Source organism: Lepidochelys kempii, chromosome 3 (genome assembly GCF_965140285.1).
Source record: "Lepidochelys kempii isolate rLepKem1 chromosome 3, rLepKem1.hap1, whole genome shotgun sequence".
NCBI classification, from domain to species: domain Eukaryota; kingdom Metazoa; phylum Chordata; order Testudines; family Cheloniidae; genus Lepidochelys; species Lepidochelys kempii.
In genome coordinates this window covers 118,888,259-118,914,166 of record NC_136382.1, presented here as the reverse complement: position 1 = coordinate 118,914,166, position 25,908 = coordinate 118,888,259, and the positions used below count along the sequence as shown (strand labels likewise).

The following is a 25,908-nucleotide window of genomic DNA, read 5'->3' as shown; positions in this document are numbered from 1 at the left end:
ATGTCTATGTACTTTCATTTCGCCCCTGTAAATGGGGATAACACTAAATCACCTGACAGGCTTTCCTAGGATAAATTATGTTTGAGCTTTGAGAGTCTTGGATAAATGATGTTATATTTATTGTCCATAGTAATGAAAGATCTAGCGAAGGCTGTAGATGATTTTTCTTATAGCCGTTTTATATGCTCAAAATTTTCTGGAGAACACCACTTTCACGATTGAAACATGCTTCAGGGCTGTAATGTTAACAAATCAATGTTGTTAAAAACTTCGAGCTAGACCCACAAATGGATTTAGTCTCTGAGTGCCCAAATTCCTCGGTTGCCTAAGTTTCTCCAAGTAAGCATGCACAACACTGCACACATCTGATACCCTATCTCATGCTTAAATCCCAGCACGATGCTCAGATTAAACATTCCCATGCCCATCTTGCACATGGCCCAGTCCAGTAGGTGTTTCCAGAGCACACCAAAGCCCACAAGACTATCGGGGTGACCAGACTAGGAATTTTGGGGTGAAGGCATGGGCATGTGTGAATACCAGTAGCCATGAGTTAGGTTTCCCACCTGGAATGTGCGATGCCTGATTTCAAATCCCCACTCTGCTTCATGTGTAGCAGGATCTCCTATATTCCTGGTGACTGCCCAAACCACTGAGCTATGATATTTTCTGGACTAGGTCACTCTCAATCTCTCCTTTTGAAGCTGTTCCCCTCAATTTGCAGGCTTTCTAGTGAGTCCATTTGTAGGTGCTCAATTTTTGATGTGGATTGTAGAGGGAGCCTGAGCACCAAACGTAGGGCTGAGGACTCCACTGAGTGACAGAACACCTAAACATGAGGCATTGTAAGGCTGAGCACTGCAATGCCTTTGTCTTATTGTGGGTCTGGCCCCTTGTGTTTTGCACCCCGTCACTTCTTACAGTTTTACGCCCCAGTTATGTTATTGGATCTACATGGCTGGACACTGCTGCCTAGTGAGGCATAGGGTTGCCACCCATCCGGTTTTTACCTGGACCACCTGGGTTTCGGTTTGTGTATCCCGGTGCCATTTGACAAGCCCAGATGTCTGGTTTTTGACCTGGTGGGGAGGGGCATGCCGTTCGGGGGGGGGGAGGGGGTGGAAAGAGAGTGGGGCCACGAACAGGCAAAGCAAATGACACAACGGGGAAGGGGGCAGAGCAGGGGACGGAACCTCAGGGGTCCAGTTACCAGCCATTAGAAAGGTGGCGACCCTAGTGAGGCTCTGCCCAGGAACCAGCCCCCTCGCGTGTGGCTCCAACTTCAGGGCGGCAGGGGGCCCCAGCTGCAAGCAGAAGCAGGGGGCAGGTTTGGCAGCAGGGCTCGGGACAGCGGACTTCACGTTAATCACGGGGCGGCACAAACTGCCCTGAAAGCAAACCTAGGGCACGGAAAGCACAAGGAAAGCCCAGGCTGAACCCAGCGCAGCCCGCCGCGCGCAGAGCAAGAACCACCCGGGGGCGCGCCCAGGACCGCCCTACACGCTCCCAGCAAGCGGCGCACATGGACGCGCTACGGCGCCTGCGCAGTGTGAAGCCCACGACCCGGAATCGGCTTGGGAGTAGGAAGCGCACGTGCAACAGACGGGGAGCGGGAGTGTTTTGAGACCAACGGTGCGCATGCGATCTAAGACCACCGTTCCCAAGGCGATGACGCGTGTGAGACCCTATCCAGGCACCGGAAGGCGGAGTGTAATGTTGAGGAGGACGGCAAGGGCGCATGCGCTACGGGGAGACCCAGGCCTGATTGGGCGGCGAAATTCTGTTTCCGGTTCGCTTTCCTCCGTATCCGGGTCCCTGCGCCGCGTGGCGGTTGTTATTGCTTAACGCGCTAATAAAGTTACGCTTTACAAAAAAATATACCAGTCGCCTGACTCTCGCGCGCGTCCTCCCGCTCGGGTGCGCTCCGCGCCTCCACGCGACAGCGGCCTCCACCAGTAAGTTTCAGGTGGGCAGCTTCCGCCCATGCCCCCCTCCCCTTTGGGGCCTTTGCGCATGTGCGAAGCCTCTCCGCCGGGGTGGCTCTACGTCGCCGCGGGGCCCGTGATGTGGAGGGGGCGGGGCCAGGGGGCGGTCACACCTCCCTCCCAGCCTCACGGGGCGCTGCCTGGCGGCTAAGCCCCGCCCCTGTGGGGGGCGGGAGAGTTGTGATACAAAACGCGCCGCCTCGCAGCCCCGCCCCCTGGGGCGCCTCCCGGGAAGCGCCTCGCCCGGCCCCTTGTTCAGCCGGGCACGCGCTGCCTGGGCCTCCGCGTGCGCAGGGGCCGGGCCCTCTACAGAGGCAAGCGGGGTGAGAACCGTGGGGCCTTGTGGGTGGTTTCACTCGCCCCTTTTAGACGCTCCCAGGCTAGAGAGCAAGTAGTTGGCAGCGCTGGGCTCGTTGGAAGATGGGGGGTTTGTCAGTGGTTGAGCTCCTGGAAGTGCCCAGTAGTATTAAAAGCTGCACACGCTGGTGCAGATCAGGGCCCGCCCTATACCGCGGGGGCAGTGGCCTATGTGGAGGCTACAGCTCTCATGAAGCTTCCAGTGGGATAGCTTTCTGATAACAAAATTACTGCATGACCCCATGCCGCAAGGGCTCCCGCAAAGTTAAGTGGCTTGGACTTCAGTCCCGCGGGGCTCGGGCTTTGGCAAGGCTGACATTAGACTCACTGAGGAGCAGGGCAGAAACTCTGAGCCTCCGAGCATAGGGTTGAAGCCTGAGCCCAAGGCCCCTGGGGATGAAGCCTTCTGGCTTCAGCTTTCTGCCCTGGACCCCAGCGAGTCTAATGCCAGCCCTGGTGATCCCATTAAAATGAACTCGCAACCTACTTTGGGGTCCTGACCCACAGTTTGAGAATCGCTGAGCTACAGGATCTATCTGCTCTAACTAGAAAGCCATTTGCATCCAAACGGACCGTTGCATGCTGGAACGTCTTGTCTCTAAGGCTACTCAGATCTCGCTGAAGCATTGCATGCTGAGACTGTAAGACTTCGCTGAAGAATACTGTGTAATCCTTAAACTAGGGGAATGGGTCTGAAAAGGGGGCACATTTTGGTAATATCTGTGGCAAGTAGGCCTTTTTCTCCACCATCCAGAGGATCAGAGTTAGAAGGATCACAAAGTGTGACCAGTGTTGTGGAAAATGGCACTTAGGCTTTCCACCTTCTTTGTCTTGTTTTATCACCAAACTTGATGTTTCAAGGAAAAGAGGAAATAGTTTTTCTTTTTATTGGGGAAATTGATGTAATTAAATAATTGTGTACAATTTCTGTACACTTGTACTGACTTTCCCTTTCAATGTAAAACCACTACTTTTTAGTTTAAAAAAGGCTACAATTAAACATCAAAATACTGGACTGTTAAATAACTCTATTTTTGGAGGTATAGGGGGTTCATTTTACATCTGTTGTCTGACCAGCCAAATATATATGATTCTAGTGCTGCCTCTTGCACACAGTACCTAATCTTAAAGGTGTGAGTAGATTAAAGTTAATGAAACTACTCATGTGCTTAAAATTAAGCACATTCCTATGTGTGTGTTTGATTAAGACCTTAAGTTGTATATCATGTGTATTTTTAATATATGCTTCTAAAGCAATAGGCTCATTTGATATGAGAATAAGTAAATATTTTGAGTCTTTTACTTCATTCCATTCTGTTTCTTACATATGTAATTCTGTCCTACTGTATGCTTGATTACACCTAGTCCCTTCTTTCCCTGTTTTTTAGGAGCAAGAGTTAACAGTTTTGGTCAATGGCTGCTTCAGGAAAGGTGGCTGCTTTCCGTCTACCACCTCTGCCCACTGTTAAAGAGATTATTAAACTGTTTAATCTCCGAGCACAAAAGCAGCTGTCCCAGAACTTTCTCCTGGATTTGAGATTGACAGGTAGGACACTTTTTTATCTTGCATCTTTTAAAATTTTTAATCATAAACTGCCTATTCATTTTTCCCCAAAATTTAAGTTCTATCTACATTTGTTTGCATGGGGACTCTTGTCTTCCTCACAACAATACTCTGGTACATTTTAAAAAAAAAATAAAAAATTAACGCCATACATTTACCTATAAATACTCAGAGATTTAATTCTGTATGAGGATTAAATGCTGTATTGGGGAGTGGGGGGAGTTCCTGTACAGTGTAACCCTCCCACACTTAACGTTCTCTCGTTTAACGTTGTTTCGGCCTTACGTCCCTGCTCAATTACAGAACATGCTCCATTTAAAGTTGTGCAATGCTTCGCTATAATGTCGTTTGGCTGCCTGCTTTGTCCACAGCTGGCAGCCCCCCTATTAGCTCCCCTACGCCCCTCGCCATGCCTCGCACCCACCAGCAGACCCCGCGGATCAGTGCCTTCCACCGCTTCCTGCCCGTGGCAATCAGCTGGCTTGTGGTTTTCAGGAGGGAGGGGGGAGGAGGGAGGACTTGGTGCGCAGGCTCCGCCTGCCTCCCGAGCACTACAGACCAGCTGATTGCTGCGGGCAGGAGAGGGAAGAGCGAGGACCACGGTGTGCGGAGTAAAGGAGGAGGGGGAGGGAAGAAGAGGCCGGTTAAGGGGGGGGAGCTTGGGGAAAGGGGTGGAATGGACCGGCCGAGGGTTGAGCCCCCCACCCCTAGTGCTTGCAGAGTAGGGGAAGCCGCCGCTGCTGCTGCGCAATGTGCTTCTCCTAGCCTACAGCACCTTCAGCCTCCTTGCCTGCCTCATTGTCTCCAGTGCCAGTGGGCTGTGCCTGTGTGGGGTAAGGCGGGGGCACCTCCCAACTATAGTACTGTATGACAAAAAAAATTTCCCTGGAAATTTCCCTAACCCCCCCCATTTACATTCATTCTTATGGGGAAAGTGGATTCGCTTAACATTGTTTCACTTAATCGCGTTTTTCAGGAACGTAACTACAACGTTAAATGAGGAGTTACTGTATTTATACATAACAGAAAATTGATTTTCTTATTTAAATGTGAAATTCAACTTCATCTTAATTATGGATCTGTGCCCAGTGCCTATAAAAAAAAAAAAAAAAAACTAATTCCCCCTCAAGGGTTACCAGAGAATATTACGGAATGGTGGGAGGCAATTAGATAGCGTCTATGTTCCCCTCAAAAATGAGATACTCTGAGGATCATATTTATGCAGGGTATGAAGTACTGCATTTGTTTGTTTATTATCCTAGCATGTACTTTGACTAGGAAGGCCATGTGCCCTAGTTTACTGGGATTGTCCTGGTTTTTCTGAGCCTATTCTAATATACTGGTCAGATTTATTTCTCCAGCTTCATTTCAGCCACAGTTCACATCACCTATGCTGCTGACTCTAAGCTGTGTTGCTCCTTCTCTGCTGACCTAGAGATGGTTCTACTGTGCAATATTTGCACGGTGTGGGTGTGAAACCCCCAAGAGCTTTTCTACACTTGAAAGTTAACTCAGATTACGGTAGGGTGCAATAAAAGTAGTTATGAGAAACAGGAATATGTGGAGTCAATCAGGAACAACTCCATATGTGGGCAAGCCTTAAAGGTGAGATTCACAAGAGGGCACTTAGGCACTGAAAATGGCAGATGGGCACCTAAGTCCAAAATTTAAATCCTCAAAACCCTTGCTCAGCTGTCACCTAACTTTATAGGTGCTTAAATTGCCTTGGTACCTAAGACTCCACTGGTAATGTCCCCGGGCATCTAAATTTCTGCTGGTGGGCATGCACTAGCTTTGCCAACTTTCTAATCACATGAACCTGAACACCCTTGCCCCGCTCCCTCCCTGAGGCCCTGTCTCCCCTGCTCACTACATTCCCCTCCCTCCGTCGCTCACTCTTCCCCATGCCTACTCACTTTCACCGGGCTGGGTCAGGGGGTTGAGGTGCTGGATGGGGTGAGGGCTCTGGCTGGGGGTGTGGGCTCCAGGGTGGGGTCAGAAATGAGGGGTTCAGGGTGTGGGAGGGGGATCTGGGCTGAGACAGGGGCTTGGGGTGCTGGAGGGGGTGAGGGCTCTGGGGTGGAGCCAGAGATGAGAAATTTGGGGTGCAGGAGGGGCCTCAGGACAGGGGATTAGGGTGAGGGAGGGGATGTGGGCTCTGGGAAGGAGTTTGGGTGCAGAAAGGGCTCAGGACTGAGGCAGGGGGTTGGGGTGTGGGAGGGGGTGAAGGGTGCAGACTCTGGAAGGGCGGTGCTTACCTCGGGCAGCTCCTGGAAGCAGCTGGCATGTCCAGCTCCTAGGCTCAGGGGCAGCCAGGTGGCTCCCTGTGCTGCCTCTGCCTGTAGGCTTCGCCCCCACAGCTCCCATTGGCTGCAGTTCCCGGCCAATGGGAGCTGTGGACTTGGCGCTTGGGAGCAGTGTGCCGAGACCCACTGGCCACCCCTGCACCTAGGATCCGGACATGCCGGTCACTTTCAGGAGCCGTAGGGAGCCTGCCTTAGCCCCACTGCGCCGCTGACCGGACTGTTGGCCTGTTAAAATCTCCTGGATTGTTTTTAGTAGTCACCAGGAGATTGAGGCTGATTCTGGTAGACTCCCAGCCAATTCAGGAGGATTGGCAGCCCTAGCATGCACACAGCCATCTCGGTCCTCATACCACCGAGCAGCTTAGTGTCTAATTCACACCTGAGCCTCAGCGGGATTCACAAGATAGGCATCCCCTGTCTGCTTTGCCCGTAATATGCATCTGGTATATCAGGCCTTGCTTAAAACAGAGACGGTGGTTGTGCTGCCTGTGTCCCCTTATATCCAATAGCATAGAGGCTGAATACACATCTAGGATACGGGAGAACCAGATTCAAATCCTCATACTGCTTGATGTGGAGTGGGGACTTGAACCCTGGTCTGGTACCTGCCAGGTGCCCTATCAACCTATTGGGTAGTCACGTCTGGGTCTCACTCAGCCTCTTCTGTTGAAGTGGTTCCACTTTGCAGCCCCCCCCCCCCACTTTTTTTCTTTTTTTTGTTTGTTTGTTTGTTACCACTCCCTGTGTTCTTCTAATGTCTGACCCTGGTTTTCTGCACCTCCTTTTGTACAGATTTTTCTGCTCCCCACTCCTTTAACCTTTATCTGTCCACAACCAACTCTGCTCCATTTTGCCCTAATCTTTCCTGGTTCTTGTTCCAGGGTTCCCCCAATCTCTTATCTCAAATAGCTCTGCTTCCTAGATATCTTAATCCCCAGGCTGCTCCTCTTTAGCCTTGTTCATTTTATATTTCTTTGGAACTGCCTCAGTGTAATGGAATTTCCCTTTAAAATGGACAGACTCTACAGAGATGCCACAGGGGTTACCTACCAGAAAGGTTTCAGAGTAACAGCCGTGTTAGTCTGTATTCGCAAAAAGAAAAGGAGTACTTGTGGCACCTTAGAGACTAACCAGTTTATTTGAGCATAAGCTTTCGTGAGTTACAGCTCACTTCATCGGATGCATACTGTGGAAACTGCATCCGATGAAGTAAGCTGTAGCTCACGAAAGCTTTTACTACCAGAAAGAGAATTGAATTTCCTATTTGTAAGGAGAAAATTATTTTTCTATCTTTTTTTAATAGATTCTGTAATTAACAAAATACATTAAGCACCTGACTGTGCAAGCTCTCTGTTTGGTTATATGAGTTTCTCTAGTAATCTAGAAATGAAACTGAATTCTGTGCTGTTTAGCAGGCTCCATAAAACAACAGTACTCCCCTCATTTAACCAGGAGGTGTCATTGTTTATGTCTCTTCTGTGTTAAACTCATTGTTTACTGTAGAAACACAAACTGTATTGCTCTTGGTGAGCTCAGTGCCGTGCAAAATAAAAGCTTTGTATGTGCTTTGTGACTTACAGATAAGATAGCTAGACAGGCTGGCAAGCTGAAAGATGCCCATGTCTGTGAGGTGGGCCCTGGGCCAGGAGGAATTACAAGATCCATTCTGAATGCGGATGTTGCTCAACTCCTGTTAGTTGAAAAAGATACTCGATTTATTCCAGGACTGCAGGTATCAAATAGGAAATAAATTGTTTTTGTATAATTAATACATCTTTAAACATTTAAGAAATTAAAGTACTTGAACAAAAATTAGATTTCCTATTTTGATCTGAACAATTGAAAAAAGTACTCCTAGCTCTAAAACAACTTGTATCAGAAATATTGCAGTGTTCTCTGCTTCTTTCCTAGTGTTCAGTTGTTTAATGTACACTGTTCAGCCACATAGATTAAACTAATCTGTTTTATTATGTTTGATTGGATGCATTACCCATTCATTGGGATAATACTGCTTAATACCAATTTATGTAGAAAACCTTTTAAGGTTTTGAGATTTAAAATAGTTTATAGTCCATCTCAAACACCATTTATCTGATCACATCTTTTTCACCAGATTGATATAATGACATTTTTGTACTTCTAATCTCTTTTTGTGAAAATCATTTCTTCAGCTCAAACAAAGGATAATAATGCTCGGCCCCACTCAGATGAAACAGGTTTCAGAGAGGTAGCCATGTTAGTCTGTATCAGCAAAAACAATGAGGAGTCCTTGTGGCACCTTACAGACTGACAAATTTATTTGGGCATAAAATTTTGTGGGTTAAACCCATTTCATCAGATGCATGGAGTGGAAAATACAATTGAAACAGTTGCAGATGCATGCTGTCTTTGCAAAAACTGTTGTAGTTAGGATCATCCTGATACAGTTGTTGTTACAGTTATAACTGCATCCGTTAAGATTATTGAATATAATCATTATCCACCAGTTAATAAATTTGAATCTCATAATTGACTCATAAATCACCATTATTTGAACCAAGTAAGAAAGTATATGATGTAATTAATTCTTTGTGCATATCTTATCAGATAATTGCTTGAATTAGCCAGTACATTTTTGTTTGGCTTTCAAAAACTACTGCAGAAGCAGATTCCTCTAAATAGAAGCACCACTTCTAGGATCCTCCAGCAAAGTATCTTAGACATATATACAGACTAGTTGAGTGAGTCACTGTTTTTCAGTAGCGAGCCCCTCACAGCAGAAGTTCATATGCTTTTGACAGGCTATTCAGTGTATTGGAGATCTTGAGTAAGAGTGGGTGTGAATAAACAAATAGTATCTTGCATCCATTAGTATTAAATTTGGTTTTCAGCTTTATTTTCCAAATAAGGTTATGATAAATTACAGAATGAGTCCCTCTTTGATGTGGGTCATAACCTCTGTTTTTCACTGAAAGTTCTCTGTCTCAGTCTAGAATAGCTGTACATTAAAGGCCTGGGATTTGAACAGCAGAAAATGCTAGATATTAAAATAACAATTGGGGACTGTTATTTAGAAGAATCTTTTACCATGTGTGAAAGCAGTGACCTTTAAAGCATTCTGCATTTTTACTAAGTTCTTTTCAGGCTTTCCCATGATTTTTTGCTTCATAATATTGAAGTAGGGGTCTGTAGTACAAAATTGAAAACAATACAGAGCCTAAGAGCAAAATTCTGTCCTCAAATCAAATGTGCACATGCAAACCTAATCTGACATGAGTATGCAGGTAGAACTTTATCCTATATGTTAAAAGACAAAGGACTGGATTTCATTGTGTGTGGTTTTTTTTTTTTTTTTTTGGTAGCACATCCTAGTGAGGTGGGGTTGTGAGGCACCTCACTACCCCCTACCCTTACTGTGAGGATGCCTGGTCTTTGCCTGCTGGGGGTCAACTCCTTGGGCTATAGGCAATAGAAGCATTCCACCCCTGCCAACTTGAGCTCTGCTGCCCCACCGCAGGGTAGCGGTGGGCATGCGTCAACCCTCAAGCCCTTTGAATGTCCCTCTGCAGAGTCCAGCATTTGTTCCACTGAACATTTGCTGTATTCCCAGATCCACTGCTCTCAAAGGGAAAATACATCCCAGCTTATGAGTTACACCTCAGATCGCTCCTCCGCTTAATAAACAGCATTTAGAAAAGTTTATAGTGAAAACAAGTAAGTTTATTTAACAAAGTGTAGAGATTTAAGTGATAGCAAGTAGAAGTATTGGAAATAAATGACTGCATATAAAATAAAATCATAACTTGCATTCTAGAGCCTAGACTTATTTAACTAGTCACTTTCATGTCTTACAGTATTGTTCTCCAGCGTTTTTCAGCCAGGCAGGCTGTGATCCCTTTTTCATGAAACAGTCCATTTTGTCAACTTCTCTCCTCAGTGAAGGATAGGTGTGTGTCTCTGCATTCTTTTGATACACTTGATGAATCCTTTCATCTAGTCATAAACTGGACACCCTCCTGCGGTGTGTTCCTTTCCTGTAGATCTGGTGATCTCTAGTCAATTTAGCAGTCTTGATTAGTTGGTGGCTTAGTATGCAAATAGACTTACATTGTGAGGCACACAATACACAGTGACCAGATGTAGAGATAAGTGTCTCCTGTGCCCTCCTGAGCAGAACCTGTCCAAGACAGGTCACCAGGTAACCTGCCTTTAACTTTAAGGCTTTAAGAACACAATTTCCAGTATAGGTACATAACTTCTTAAATATTATCTGTACATACATTTCACAATGATTATGATGGCCAGTGGGCTACTGGCTTTTGGTAGCGTGCTTATATGCCAGTCCTTGGTGAATTATTGTGCATATATTTGGTCAGGGGATTCCTGTAAAATTATCTAAATTTCATCCTCAAAGGGTCATAGCCTCATGCTGGCATACAACCTGATAACTTGGCTAGGCAAACTTTTATAAAGAGGGCAGAGGTAGGATTTTCCCCTTAGGCTGAGCAATGGAATGACTGCAGAACTCTTCCATTGTGGTGAATTCAGCCTATTGGTGGAAGTATCTGTCAGTGCCCTTTATACCCACTCAGATGCAAGGTGGAGGGCAAGAGGAACTGCAGTGACAAAGCCTCTGGTCCCATCTTCCTCCCGGTACTTTGTGTCTAGAAGCTTGTGGAACCTCATTAATTCTTCTGCCAGAGGACCCTTAGTGGATGCCAGAGGACCCTTGATGGATGCAGGATTTGCTCTAAACTGCATTAATTCACAATGGGTGTCCCAGTCATTAGTTCAAATTAGCAATGTTCTGTTGCAATTTTATGCCAACATGTTTCATAAAATGCAGTGGAATTTACTAGTGTAGTGAAAGTTAAAGGGCAATAGGTAATAGTTGGCTATTAAGACACAAAGTTGCATCTGAAAAAACACATTTTGTTTTTTCTAATTTGTTACTGTCATAACCATAAGGGTAGCCTAAAATTCCTCCTTACCTCTAAGGGGTTAAGAAGCTCAAATAACCTGGTTGGCACCTGACCAAAGGAACCAATGGGGACAAAAGATACTTCCAAATCTGGGGGGGAGGGAGGAGGAGAGGCTTTGTTTTGGGTTCTTTGTTTCTGTGTTCGTTTGCTCTTGGGACTAAGAGGGACCGGACGTCAATCCATGCCCTCCAAACCATTCTGAACCAGTCTCTCATGTTACAGAAATTGTAAGTACAGCCAGGCAAGGAGTATTAGTTTCTTTGTTTTCTCAACTTGTGAATTTTCCCTTTGCTGGAGGAAGGTTTATCCCTGTTTTGTTGTAACTTTGAAACTAAGGCTAGAGGGGGTTCCTCTGTGTGTTGTGCATCTTTTGTTACCCTGTAAAGTTATCTTCCAACCTGATTTTACAGAGGGGATTTTTACCTTTTCTTTTTTAAATAAAATTCTTCTTTTAAGAACTGATTGGGGTGTTTTTTTTTTTTTTTTTTTTTTCCAGTGTCCAAAGATCCAGAGATTTGGGTCTCTGTTCACTTTGTAACCAGTTGGTTAGGATATTATTCTCAGCCTCCCCAGGAAAGGGGGTGTAAGGGCTTGGGGGTGTATTTTGGGGGAACAGGAATTCCAAGTGGTCTTTTCTCTGATTCTTTGTCTAAATCACTTGGTGGTGGCAGCGTACTGTTCAAGGACAAGGTAGAATTTATGCCTTGGGAAAGTTTTTAACCTAAGCTGGTAAAAATAAGCTTAGGGGGTCTTGCATGCGGGTACCCACATCTGTACCCCAGAGTTCAGAGTGGGGAAGGAACCCTGATAGTTACTTATACCTATTTACTTTTATAGTGCTGACAAGAACCTTAAACTGTTTATTTTCCATCTCTAATATGCTAATGAATTTTTAAATTATGCAAACTATAGTCACTTAAAAAAACTAAAAACACTTCTTGACAGCGAAACCCACTATTAAAAAACAATTTCGCATATGATCACTGCCTATTATTAGTATGGACATCTGTCTACTTCGTTTGGTACTATTTACTTACTCCATTGATCTTATTATGTTATCTGGCATCCTTGGATGTCACCCTTCACAGTAAAAATTAACATATCAAGGCAGAATAGCTACTTATAGGTAGCTAAACTACTGCTGCAGTGATGAAATCCACTCTTAAATTGGTTTGAATTAAAATTCGGGACTTGTTTCACGTTAGATTTTTTTTCTCTCTCTAGTTGAAAATAATTGCATTTAAAAGAAAGGGGGACTTTTTTAAATTTTTTTTTTAAGAGTTAAACTCCATTTCAGTATCCCCTGCATGGAATTTAAATCTCTGCTTGAATGCTATGTCTATGAACATTCCTGGAAAGCAGCAGTTTCCTTTGGCTCAGAAAGCTGAGAAAGTTGGTTTTCCATTAAGCAGTATAGAGGTGAACTTTTAAAACGTTTTTCATCCTGTCCAAATACCCGAGTGAAGCTGCATGATTGAAATTGAATATGCAAATGATGCTGCTGAAATGACTTGATAAGCAATAAATCTAAGCTACCACAAAAATCAGTTCCCTTTTTTCATTGATTAAAGTCAAAACATTTAGCTGTTTATAACATAGGTTTGAATTTTCACACACACAAACCAAAATTGCTTTTTCGTTGTTCATCTGTTTTTCCTAATCTGTTTTAAAAATAATAAAAATCTTCCTCTGATACTTGCTAAATATAAAAATTGATTTGCTCCATAAATAGTATATTCAATAGGGGCACTTTTATTTAAACGGAAAAACATTGCAACTATCAGATTAAAACACATCAGTGTATCTTTCACATGTTGCTTACTATGTGTACTTACTACCAGTGTTTGTGATTTACTATTATGGTTTGCTGTCTCAAAGACTATTTCTCTGCTTGTTTGATCCTACAGTGAAGACATAATTTCAAATACACTGTCTTAAATGAAGCATTATGAATCAATGCAAGGTCAAGCAGCAGTAGATGGCTCATGAGGGAAAATCTAATTACTTAGAAAACAAAAGAAAAAAACCTGCTAAGGACTTGACTAGATAAACGGTTAGTGCACACCAAGCTAAGATGTAAATCTACAGTGCAGTAGCATGCTGCTCACTAACTGTTCATGTGGACCCTGTTAGCGCACATTTACAGTTCCCTAGTGCGTTTTGATCATCTCCGTTTTGAAATGGGAGTATATCAGTGTGCACTAGGGGAATTTTTTGTGCAAGTGAGCAGGGTCCACATAGATTGTGTGGCATGCTAGTGCACTGTAGATTTACACCGCCACTTGCTGTTTCTCTAGAGAAGCCCTTAATAACAGATATCTCTAATATAAAAAGAAAGGGAGCAGAGCACTGAAAATTTCAAAGTACATTTATTTTTGTATAAACAAACTATTATCCACAAGTTTGTTTCAGTACGAAACTCCTTCTTTCATGGCTGTATAGATTTGCATTATAAACTTGATCCTGCAAGGTGTTAAATCCTTTAGCCTGATCCTGTACAACACGTAAGCATGTACTTAACTTTAAGTGTGTGAATAGTGCCATTGATTTGAGTGGGACTAATAATGTGTTTTGCTTGATCAGGCCAGAGTGCTCAGGATTTTGCAGAATCAAGCCTTATATGAGAGTTTTGCATGTTTGAAGCACAAATAAGAAGTTACATTGACATTTGAGAATTTTCTCCAATATATTTTAATAATCCGTGTTCATTCCAGGCTTGAAAATTCTTAAATCTTTAATTATTTGCATTAGATCTAAACTGTCAATCCTGTAACCCTTTATTCTCATAAGTAGTGAATAGTAGGTGTATAGAATCAGACCTTTTGTTTGTATTGGGTTTATTTTTGTGTGTGTGTGGGTAGCTTTTGCATGGAAATGTGCGTTTTGTTCATCTTTTATTTATAATGTGCTCAGACCTAAAAGATAATTATTCTATTTTACTACTACATGTATGTGAGGTTCAAAATATAGGGCCAGATTCATGCCTAATGTAACTCCATTGAAGCAAAGGATGCGTATGGCTCAGTATGTTTAAAAGTTTACCAGATTTTATTGGAGCTAAATCAACTAATTCTGCTTGCTTGCTAACAAATAGATGCTGTCTGAAGCAGCTCCGGGAAAAGTGCACATTGTTCATGGGGACATTTTGACATACAAGATGGAGAGAGCTTTTCCAAAACACCTTCAAAAGAAGTGGGAAGATGGTTAGTATCTGTTTTCAGTATATTTGTTTCCTCCAAACAGTTGCTATGCAAATCAGTTTGTTTGACAAGGTACCTGGAGTTATTTGTCATGATTTCCATTTCCTCTCACTTCATCTGCTCACATGGGTTTTGATCTCTTTTGGTGGATAGCAGTTGACTAGTCTCACCCAGATTTACGTTTTAGATGTTAATAGTTAACCCTTCAAATACAGGGTAAGATTAGAGAGGCTGGTTTTCTTTCCTCCAAAATAAAAAACAAAACATGAGAATCGCCTATTTCCTACCTTGTCTAAGATTTATAGTTATGGTATAACTGTTGCTTAGGGAAGTGGAAAATCCAAACCCCTGAGCAAGGCAGTTACACCAACCTAACTCCTGTTGTAAACAGCACTGCGTCAATGGTAGGGCTTCTCCCCTGGACATAGCTACTCTTCTTGGGGACGTGGAGTATCCACGCCAACAGGAGAAGCCCTCCTGTTGGCTTAGGTAGCGTCTTTACTGAAGAACTAGGTGGGTGCAGCTAAGCCATTACAGCCTTTTAAGTGTAAACGAGCCCTAAGGCAAAGAGGCTAAATTTGTATAATTTAAAATGGTTGATACCTTTGCAAGTACTAGCCTCAGGATGTTGTCATTGTGAAAAAACAGTTTCTGAAGAGCACAGAAGTAAAACACAAAGTGCGCGTATTGTTGTTTTCCCCAATCCTCCTGCTTTTGTGTGATGAACCACCATTTATTAAATTCTGTTGTAACCCCACTGAAGGGTCTTGTAGAATCCTCTTTGAAATTTGGAGAGTTTCGTGGTATGTGAATTATATTGCTGACCCTTCAGTCATGCATACTGGGAAAGTATAAGGTCTAATCATGGCTTTTTATCAAATCTTGGGGTTTTCTTATGGCTGGATTTCACCTTTTCTCCTAAAACCATATGACAGTACTAGATAAACTTATAGGTAAGTTTAGTCGTCTTTTCCAAAACCTGATTTCTTAGTCAAATATAGACACAGCATCTGGTGGATGCCAGAAGAACATTAAAAGTTTTTTTTCTAATTTGAGATTCAAAGGAAACGTATTCCGTTAACTTTTTGGAAAATCCCCTGCTGTATTGCATCTTCCCATGTTATTGGGAATTTAATAAAACGTGGGTATGCGCAAATGTGTATATGAGGATGGAGCTGAATTTTTAAAATGTACTTTTCTAGAACTGATGCATTTATTGTGTCTGATTAGTTTAGATACAAATACACAGGATGGATGTTAGAAAGTTCCCGGAATTATTTATTGCATATGAAAAGAAGAATAAGGGTAAAGCTGTTTCTGTGTAAACTCTGTCAAGATGCATTTGATTATAGATTCTAAGGTTGAAAGGGACTATTGTGATCATCTAGTCTGACCTCCTCTATAGGACAGGCCGTAGAATTCCCCAAAATAATTCCTAATGCGTATCTTTTAGGAAAAACCTCCAATCTTGATTTAGAAATTGTCAGTACTGGAGACTCCACTTAGACCCTTGGTAAATTGTTCCAGTGGTTAATTACTCTCACCATTACATTTATGCTTTATTTTCTCATCTGAATTTGTCTAGCTTCAACTTCCAGCCATTGGTTTGTGTTATACCTGTCTCTGCTAGATTGAAGGTACTTGGATTGTAATCAAGGCGCTCTTGAACCTTCTCTTTGCTAAGCTACATAGATTGAGCTCCTTAAGTCTGTCACTGTAAGGCATGTTTTCTAATCCTTTAATCATTCTCCTGACTCTGCACTGAACCCTCTCCAATTTATCCACATCCTTCTTGAATTGTGGGTACCAGAAGTAGACACAGTATTCCAGCCGCGCTCACACCAGTGCCAAATACAGAAGCAAAATAACCTCTCCTACTCCATATTCCCCTGTTAATGCGATCCTGGGAAGCATCACTCTTTTGGCCAGGACTCCACTCATTTGGCTCATAATTGTTTTCAGTTTTGTGAAATAGGCCTTGTTAAAGCACCAAGTGTGTGTGTATTACTGGTCTGGACTTTATTCCACTTGTACGTTATAAATGTGATCAAGTCCTGATCACTTGTACCTAAGCTACCATTCACTTTTAGTTCTGTGCTCAGTTCTCTTTATCTGTTAGGACAAGGTATAATATATAATATAATATGTTGCTGCAATATTTTTTGAATTAGGAAATTGTCATCTATAATGTTTAGAAATTCCATGCATGTTTAAAGTACTGGCAGCATGAGACCTCCAGCATATGTCACTCAAATTGAAGTCATAGAATCATAGAATATCAGGGTTGGAAGGGACCCCAGAAGGTCATCTAGTCCAACCCCCTGCTCGAAGCAGGACCAATTCCCAGTTAAATCATCCCAGCCAGGGCTTTGTCAAGCCTGACCTTAAAAACCTCTAAGGAAGGAGATTCTACCACCTCCCTAGGTAACGCATTCCAGTGTTTCACCACCCTCTTAGTGAAAAAGTTTTTCCTAATATCCAATCTAAACCTCCCCCACTGCAACTTGAGACCATTACTCCTCGTTCTGTCATCTGCTACCATTGAGAACAGTCTAGAGCCATCCTCTTTGGAACCTCCTTTCAGGTAGTTGAAAGCAGCTATCAAATCCCCTCTCATTCTTCTCTTCTGCAGGCTAAACAATCCCAGCTCCCTCAGCCTCTCCTCATAACTCATGTGTTCCAGTCCCCTAATCATTTTTGTTGCCATTCGCGGGACTCGCTCCAATTTATCCACATCCTTCTTGAAGTGTGGGGCCCAAAACTGGACATAGTACTCCAGATGAGGCCTCACCAATGTCGAATAGAGGGGAACGATCACGTCCCTCGATCTGCTCGCTATGCCCCTACTTATACATCCCAAAATGCCATTGGCCTTCTTGGCAACAAGGGCACACTGCTGACTCATATCCAGCTTCTCGTCCACTGTCACCCCTAGGTCCTTTTCCGCAGAACTGCTGCCTAGCCATTCGGTCCCTAGTCTGTAGCTGTGCATTGGGTTCTTCCGTCCTAAGTGCAGGACCCTGCACTTATCCTTATTGAACCTCATCAGATTTCTTTTGGCCCAATCCTCCAATTTGTCTAGGTCCTTCTGTATCCTATCCCTCCCCTCCAGCGTATCTACCACTCCTCCCAGTTTAGTATCATCCGCAAATTTGCTGAGAGTGCAATCCACACCATCCTCCAGATCATTTATGAAGATATTGAACAAAACCGGCCCCAGGACCGACCCTTGGGGCACTCCACTTGATACCGGCTGCCAACTAGACATGGAGCCATTGATCACTACCCGTTGAGCCCGACAATCTAGCCAGCTTTCTACCCACCTTATAGTGCATTCATCCAGCCCATACTTCCTTAACTTGCTGACAAGAATACTGTGGGAGACCGTGTCAAAAGCTTCGCTAAAGTCAAGAAACAATACATCCACTGCTTTCCCTTCATTCACAGAACCAGTAATCTCATCATAAAAGGCGATTAGATTAGTCAGGCATGACCTTCCCTTGGTGAATCCATGCTGGCTGTTCCTGATCACTTTCCTCTCATGCAAGTGCTTCAGGATTGATTCTTTGAGGACCTGCTCCATGATTTTTCCAGGGACTGAGGTGAGTCCCTCAGGATAACAGTTTTTGTTCCTACATATTATAGATGAGTGCACAAGTAGACAGTCATCCTGTTCCCCAGTGTGATGTGATGGTCTGTAGCAGTCATCAACTATTATCCCATCTTGTGCTTTATCTGTTAGGACATTGAGCCATAAGCATTCAAGATAATTTTCTTCTGTGTTATTAGGGACGTGGAAATAAGTAATGCCACTTTTTACATAGTGCCACTCCCACTTTCCCCAATTTGATACTTCCTAAATAGGTCATAACCATTGATTTAACATTCCAGTCATGTCAATCATCCCACCAGGTTTCAGTAATACCAGCTAGATCAAATTTATGCTCATAAATGAGCATTTCCTGTTTCTCATGTTTGTTACCTAGACTCCTAGCATAGTGTATAGGCAATTCAAGATTTTTTTTCTGTTTACGTTCTTTGGTTTCTTGAATAAATTTTGTTGTCAACATCTCGATTTTATTCTGAGGGCTCATATCTTCCTTCTTTGTACCTTCCCCTTTTGCTGTTAGTTTAATTCCCTCCTGAGTGCTCTAGCCAGCCTGTCCCCAAGGAGATTAGTCCCTCTTCTGCTGAGGTGGAGGCCTTCCAAATTATACAGCCCTCTCTAATTGTAGAAAGTGATCAGTGTTCCACAAAACCACAGCTTTTCACCCTACCTCACTTATCTACCTATTTTTACAAAAGATTTCTTTTCAAATTCTTATAGATCCACCAAATGTGCATATCATTGGAAATCTGCCATTCAGTGTTTCAACACCTCTAATCATCAGGTGGCTTGAAAATGTTTCCAATAGAGATGGACCTTTTGTTTATGGCCGAACTCAGATGACTTTGACTTTTCAGAAGGAAGTAGCAGAGGTAAGTTTTGTTATTGGCTTATTAAAAACTTACAATTGGACAGATTATTTCAGCACCTAATTACTTTAGTTATAGATGAGAAAAGCCTGAGAGAGATTTTGTTGACTTGCAGAATGTTTTAAAACTGCCTAATAGTCTATACTTCTCTGAAATTGTAATTTTAAGGCAGGAAACCTGGCACAGTGCTTAAGTTTGTGTGTGCTTAGCTACAAATTATACAGTTTAATATTAATTTTCAAAATCTGCTCAGTTCTGTGCATTGCACACTGTTTATAAAAAGTTTCTTCTTATGTGGGAGACAAATATCCCTTAAGCATTGAAACATTTCACAATCTTGTTTTCTCTGAAGTCTGACTGCTTCATTCCAAGTAGCTTCCACAGCATGCTCCTTTTCTGTCTTCAACTATTTCCTTTCCTCATCAGCTGAGGTGACATTTTGAGTTACACTTCATCTTGTTTTTCTAAACCTTTCAGTCACCTCAAGAATTACACTGGAAGCAATTTTTTACCCTGCTTTATTTTAGACCTCCTTTGCTAACAGAAGATTTTCAGTTTTGAAATATGTCATATCACTGATTCCCACCAATGATTAAACACTTCAAACATAGGGAATTTCTTGTCAGTGGAGCCCATAGACGCTGGTCTTCGCTTTCCTGAATATAATCTTGATGCCAGAAATCTGAATGGAACCATTGCCAATCTCTTCACCATACCCTGACTCTGATAAGAATAAAACTGAGTGCACCAAATCAGTTTCCAATTCTAAGAACTCCTGGAGCAGTTTTTGACTGATTACATTTCATTTGAAAACTGAGAAACTTGATGAAAGTGAAATTGATTTTCCTGCTCTCCACAGACTCTCTCAGATGTTTCTAGTCAACTGATGATCAGCTGACTCACTCTACAATGCCCTCAGACATTTTTTTAGCTTATTTCATTCAGTGTTTGAGAAAACCAGATTACCATTTTCTCAACCACTTCATTGTTCTGTAAGTATTCAGTATTGTTTGTATATTCTATGTGTTGCAGTCAAAAGGCTAAAGTAGCTGCTCCAAACTGAAAACCAGGTTAGACATTAAGTTTTACCCGCAAGGCCTTTGTGAATTGTGTAAATGAGAAATACAGTGATTGTAAGCCATAAATTAAACCTCTCCTGTTATTTCGGGTACCTAGAGCGTTACTCCGGTACCTAGAGCTCCCATCCTTCTGCTACATTTACTGCAGTGTTTGGGAGGACAGGGTTTGAGATAGGTACTTAAGTGGTTCCAGTATATGGCTGAAGAGAACATCTGGGACAAGTAGTCTGTATTTTGTGAATGTGAAATAAAGCAGCCGCCTTTTATCGTCTGAGTCCATATGATTTCTGACACACAAGATCCAGTTCTTTCCCCCAAAATACTTGATGAGAGCTATTAGCCTAAACATTAAAAAATGGCTAATAGATTAGGCTTTAAAGTATAAAGTGGAAAGATGTGGAATGCTATGATAGCAGGAAGAAAGAAATACAAAGAGAATTGAGAACATAAAAACACTCTGTACTTTATATAGCTATAACCAGCTGTATGTGCCTTTAGGGTTTTTTTTTCAACATGACATGGAGATTATAGTGTTTCTGCACCCAACATAGCTCGAGTGACATGCAAAATAGCATACCCGTTAAGTTCATTGTATTTAGAAAGCTGAAAAGACTGAACGTTATAAAGTGGAGTGATGTTCTCAAGGTCATGGAATGAGTCAGTGCTGGTTGTGTTTACACTGTAGGATCTTCTGTTTCTTGGTTTCTCATTTATTTAAATGTGCATGATTCCAATGAATATTTTATAAAAAAGATCAAAGTCTTTCAGTGTTATGGTTCACATTTCCATTATTTATATGAGTTGGTATGCCTTTTGGGGAAATATACTACCTTCAGTAAAAAAACAGGTTACCTTATGGTCAGCCAGGAAACTGGGAGTCAGAACTTCTAGGTTTTATTCCTGGATCTGACGCACTCTGTTTAGACCTAAGGCAAGTTGTTTCACCTTTCTGCCTCCGTTTAGCTGTTTGTAAAAAAATTGGAGTTAGATATCCAGGATATAGGTGTCTTATAAATATTTAAAATGCACTAGTAGAAAAACAGGAATAACAACGCTTAGTTTCACAGAGGTATATAGAGGTACACGTTTAGATCATCAGATGAAAGATACTAGTAAGTAGAATTTCTGTTTTTGTTGGAAGAAAAAAAAAGTATGACCAAAAATACTTATTACTGTTTTTATTTTTTACTTGGCACAAAATCAAACATTGCCCATATATGGATTTTAGATGGAATGAGAAGCTTGAAAGACGAAAAAGGGCGGCAACAACAAGGAAAAAGTGGTGATACAGATTCTGACAGCAAAACGTCTTTGTACAACTTTATGTGGCACATAACTTGCATTTTCTTGCGTGGTGTTTTCAGCGAAGCTGAACTGTTAAACCAGTTCAGTCATTTCATTTTAAGCACTAGCGTAGACCAGACAAAACCAAGTGTTATGCTCTCTTTCTGAAATAGCATTGAAAATGATTTTGTCTTTTCTACATTAGCACTTAAGCCATCTGTAGTGTCAGTACAGGGATTTTCAACAACAGTTCAGTTTCCTACTGTATGTAAGGCTTCAGTAGCCACGCCAACATTCAGTGGTACTGTGTTCACTGGAGGGCACATTGGATGCAGACATTACCATCAGATATCCATGTCATCTTTTTCATCTGCATATAATGTGAAAACAAAGGTGATGTGGCAAATGAGGACATGAATCACCTTATGATACTTGAGTGCAATAAGAACCACTTCTAACAGATCATGGGCACAGTAGTATAGACCGGACCAGTTTTTACCACTTTTAACTAACATAGCTGAAAGTCACAGGAGCCTCGTTTATCCTACTGCTTCCTCATGTTTTCATACCAGTTCAGTTGAACTGATGTTAGGACTCATTGAAAAATGTATGAAAAAATTCCCATGCGTTTCTGTAGCTTAGCAAGGGAGGTTCTGTGTGGTATCCCATGCCCGTGTTTCTTAAGTGCAAACAGAGGCACCAAGAGCAGATAGATTACATTTCCACCTACTCCACTTAAGATTATCTCACTGATGGTTCATTATGTGACCTGCAACACTGCTTCATTCTTAGCTCAATTATACTTAGTTTCCGATAAATGACCACCACAGTAGTCATGCATTACAAAACTAGTAATTTTGGCCTTGTAAGTCTTTTTGAGACTTTTTTTGGAAATTAAGAGATCTTGAGAGCTGAATTTTAAGTGAAAACAATTTGAAGATTTGTTGCCTTATTTTTATTAAACCGTTTCATTTAACGATATTTTTAAAATGTCATCCAGTTATTGAGGAGGGAAAAATCATCCTTATCTTTGTAATAAGTTCAGATGGATTTACAGGGAATAATACTTTTATTTGCTTCCTTATATTGCGTCTGTGAGAACCTCATTTGACTAATATTTGATCTTGCAAGAATTAAAAAAAGACCAGAAAAATGAACGCTCAAACATGGACATTGGAAACAAGGGAAGCTTTGGGAACATTGTCACTCAGTTCTGTCTTCAGCATGAGCCTTGCAAGCAGATCTGTTCAGGTGGCTCCCAGAACCATTTTTATATCACTGAAGCTCCACAGAAGTGCAGGGAACTACCTGTACAGATTTAACCTACAGGTTTGGGGCAATAAATTGTATGTAATTTAGATATCTTGATAGGCATGTTAGAAAAACTTTGGATGGTTTGGACATTAATTTTGATCATTGTATTTACTTTTAAGAGGGTGCCTTTAAAAATGCTTTTGTTACTCTTGGTTTTAAATATCCTTACCTTTAGATTAAGCTGCAAGTTGATAGAGCTTTAATATTCTTTCCACTTGGTCAGTCTGGATTCACTGACTTATAAGTGACATTCTGATTATCCCATAGAGGCTCACAGCCACCACGGGAAGCAAGCAACGTAGCAGACTGTCCATCATGGCTCAGTATCTCTGCACTGTTCAAAACCGGTTCACAATTCCAGGCCGAGCCTTTGTTCCAAAACCAGAGGTGAGTCATCTTTGTGCATTTCCTTTGCTAGAAGGAGATGCAAGCTACAGTTTCATCTAATTCTTTACCGTAACAGCAACTTATAAAAAGATCAGTAGTTGTACAAAAAGGATTGATCCTGAGAGATGCTTAAAGCCATTGGAATTAGTTGGAACACAGCACCTTTCAGGATCAAGGCCAAAAGCAGTGTGGACCTGATCCTGAAAAAAAATTACAGAAATACAGTAGGCAGTCAGAGATGAGTAATAAAACGACAGGAGGCATGGAAAGTCTTCCATGTGAGGGGAGCTTGAAAAGGTTGTGACTGTTTACAGAGGAGATGGTATAAAAAAGTTAAATAAAAGAACATGATAAATTTAAAATTGATAAAAGGAAATATCTTTTACATCCACATACAATTAATCTGTAGAACTAACTGTCACAAGATCACATTGAGGCCAAGAGTTTATTGGGACTCAAAACAGGGTTAGACATTTATGTGGATAACATTTGCAGTGACATTAGATAGGATATGTTTTAAAGAAGGGATATAAATTGTCATGTTTCAGGGAATAAACCAGCCACTATGTGAGAGGGTCAAGAAAATTCTTCTGCTGTGGATAAGCTATTCCGTAATTGTCTACTTTGATGATTCTTGTACCTTGCTTTGGAGTATCTGGTACTAGTCACTTCTGAAAGGGGATGTTGGACTAGCTGGATCTGCTGTGCAGATCAGATAGAGCAGTTATGTTTCTTTTTCCTGCTCCTATTGAAGACAGTGATGAAAAACTCTCATTGACTTTGTAGGATTGGACTATAAACTGGGATTGCCATATAATACTAATGAATACAAGGTTTAACATTTTTATATAATGTAAAAAAGTTGGGGCTAGATTCACAAAGAGAACTTAAGCATTACAATGCCTAACTCCTAGGCACCCTGCTGATGAGTGAAATTCACCACCCTGAATTAGACGCCCAAACTTTCCATGCATTGTATGGGGAGAGTTAGGTACATAAGAAAGGGATACACAGAAGCCAGCAAACTAGCAAGTGGGAAATGCTGAGGAGAAGCTTTTTTTGTATAGATTAGGTGTACTCTGAGCATAGCTACTGGATTGGGCCATGCAGATGAGAAATGCCTAGTCTGAGAATCCTATCAGGGTTTATGCAGCTTTGCACGAGCCCACTGGCAAAAGCACCCAAGAAATGTAGACACCTACAAGATTAGGTGGCAGCTCAGTGGTGGTTTTGTGAATGACGGGGTGCATAAATATTGGACATAAGGCACTTTATATAGACACCTCAGTCCTTTTGTGAATCTAGCCCCAGGTACCCACATTTCCCTTCTTTGGATTAATTTTTCTCCTTGAAATAACCTTTATCGATGGAATCAGATCAGTGCTTCCACAATTAGAATGGTACAATTTTGAGTGCATGTAGTTTTGTACTTTTTTTTTTTCTCTGAGGAAGATCCTCAAAAGCAAAATACATTTTATGGGATCTATACCTATTTGGACTGCATTCATTAATGCTGAACAGTGACAACACATTGCTTCTAAAGTTTCATCCAGCAATAAACATCTTCGTGGGAATTAATAAAATAGTTGTAAAGTATTTAGTGACAGAATATAAAATGAAAATATTCTGTAAACAGATTAATAGCCAGTGAGTTATGTAAACCATTTGATTTGAGACGTGAGTAAACAAGTAGAGAGAGAGAGAGAGAGTTTAAAAACGAAATATCAGGAAAGTGATCCCCAGGCATAAGAAGAGATGCTGAGCTGCAACGGAGCATTAGTGAAACTACAATATTTTAATCAGTCTGATCAACTCCCAGTTCAGCTGATACAGTGTTACTCGCATGCTGTTCAGAAATATTTTAAGGCTGCTCAGTGTATAGCAGCATTAGAGTAAATGAAGGCTGGAGGCAACTGAGTGAAGCACTACCACTGAAAAGGCTTAGAATAATGCAGATTATTCATGTTTTCTGATGATAGTGGGGAAATCTGTTTCAATAAGTGAGTATTTCCCCCTCTTCTTACTTTTAAAGTAAACCATTCTTTTGGACTGTAATTTGAAAACTGCTTACTGAAAATAGCAAGGTCTCTTACCTAAAGGAAATAATTGATTAATAAAATATCTGTGCATATTTCTAAAGCGTGGTGTTAAATGTTTTACAGTCCCATTCCCAGGGATGAGCCAGAGCTGGTCACAGGTTACACCTGTGACATCCCAGTCCTTTCCATAGCAATGTATTGATATATCAAAAACTGTCTGGTAGTGTTGGAGAATTTTTTTTTTTTTTAAAGAAACCTCAAACAAATGACACATCTATCATTGCCAAACAATGGAGTTTCATCAGTACATGCCAAAATGTTGGAGCTGGGTCAGTTTGTTTAAATATATTTTGTGACAGGTTGGAACACCTTCCCCTGTTGTTCACGCCCCCCCCCACCCCCACCGGCCCGGTCCAGGATGCCACCTGATGTGCTGGGATTTCACTGAGCCTGCCTGCTCCACTAGCCTGGGGGCCCTCTCCCTGTTTTGCTGAATCAGGCTTTCTGGCAGCGCGCACACACACAGGTAGGGATGCACCAGTTGTAGAATCACAGAGTCTGCAAGCAGCTGTCTATGAGGAGATTCAGCTAGGAAATTGTCCAGCGCTGAAGTGCACACCCCCTTTTGGGGAGTAAACCCAAAATAATCATAGAATATCAGGGTTGGAAGGGACCTCAGGAGGTCATCTAGTCCAACCCCCTGCTCAAAGCAGGACCAATCCCCAACTAAATCATCCCAGCCAGGGCTTTGTCAAGCCTGGCCTTAAAGACTCCTAAGGAAGGAGATTCCACCACCACCCTAGGTAACACATTCCAGTGTTTCACCACCCTCCTAGCGAAAAAGTTTTTCTTAATATCCAACCTAAACCTCCCCCACTGCAACTTGAGACCATTAGTCCTTGTTCTGTCATCAGCTACCACTGAAAACAGTCTAGCTCCATCCTTTTTGGAACCCC

At 42.1% G+C, this 25,908-nt stretch overlaps 1 protein-coding gene across 6 annotated transcripts in view; it reads left to right on the top strand.

The window, feature by feature from the left end:
- Positions 1–1,936: 1,936 nt before the first annotated feature.
- Positions 1,937–25,908, top strand: part of TFB1M (transcription factor B1, mitochondrial) — a 49,339-nt gene continuing 25,367 nt past the window's right edge. The window contains exons 1-6 of one of the 6 annotated variants that reach the window (XM_073337735.1): positions 1,937–1,955; positions 3,731–3,888; positions 7,793–7,944; positions 14,268–14,376; positions 18,701–18,852; positions 22,794–22,913. In XM_073337735.1, coding sequence (XP_073193836.1) covers positions 3,756–3,888; positions 7,793–7,944; positions 14,268–14,376; positions 18,701–18,852; positions 22,794–22,913 — 666 coding nt within the window. In that variant the 5' untranslated portion in view covers positions 1,937–1,955; positions 3,731–3,755. The other 5 variants (XM_073337734.1, XM_073337733.2, XM_073337731.2 and 2 more) reach the window with 5 other exon arrangements.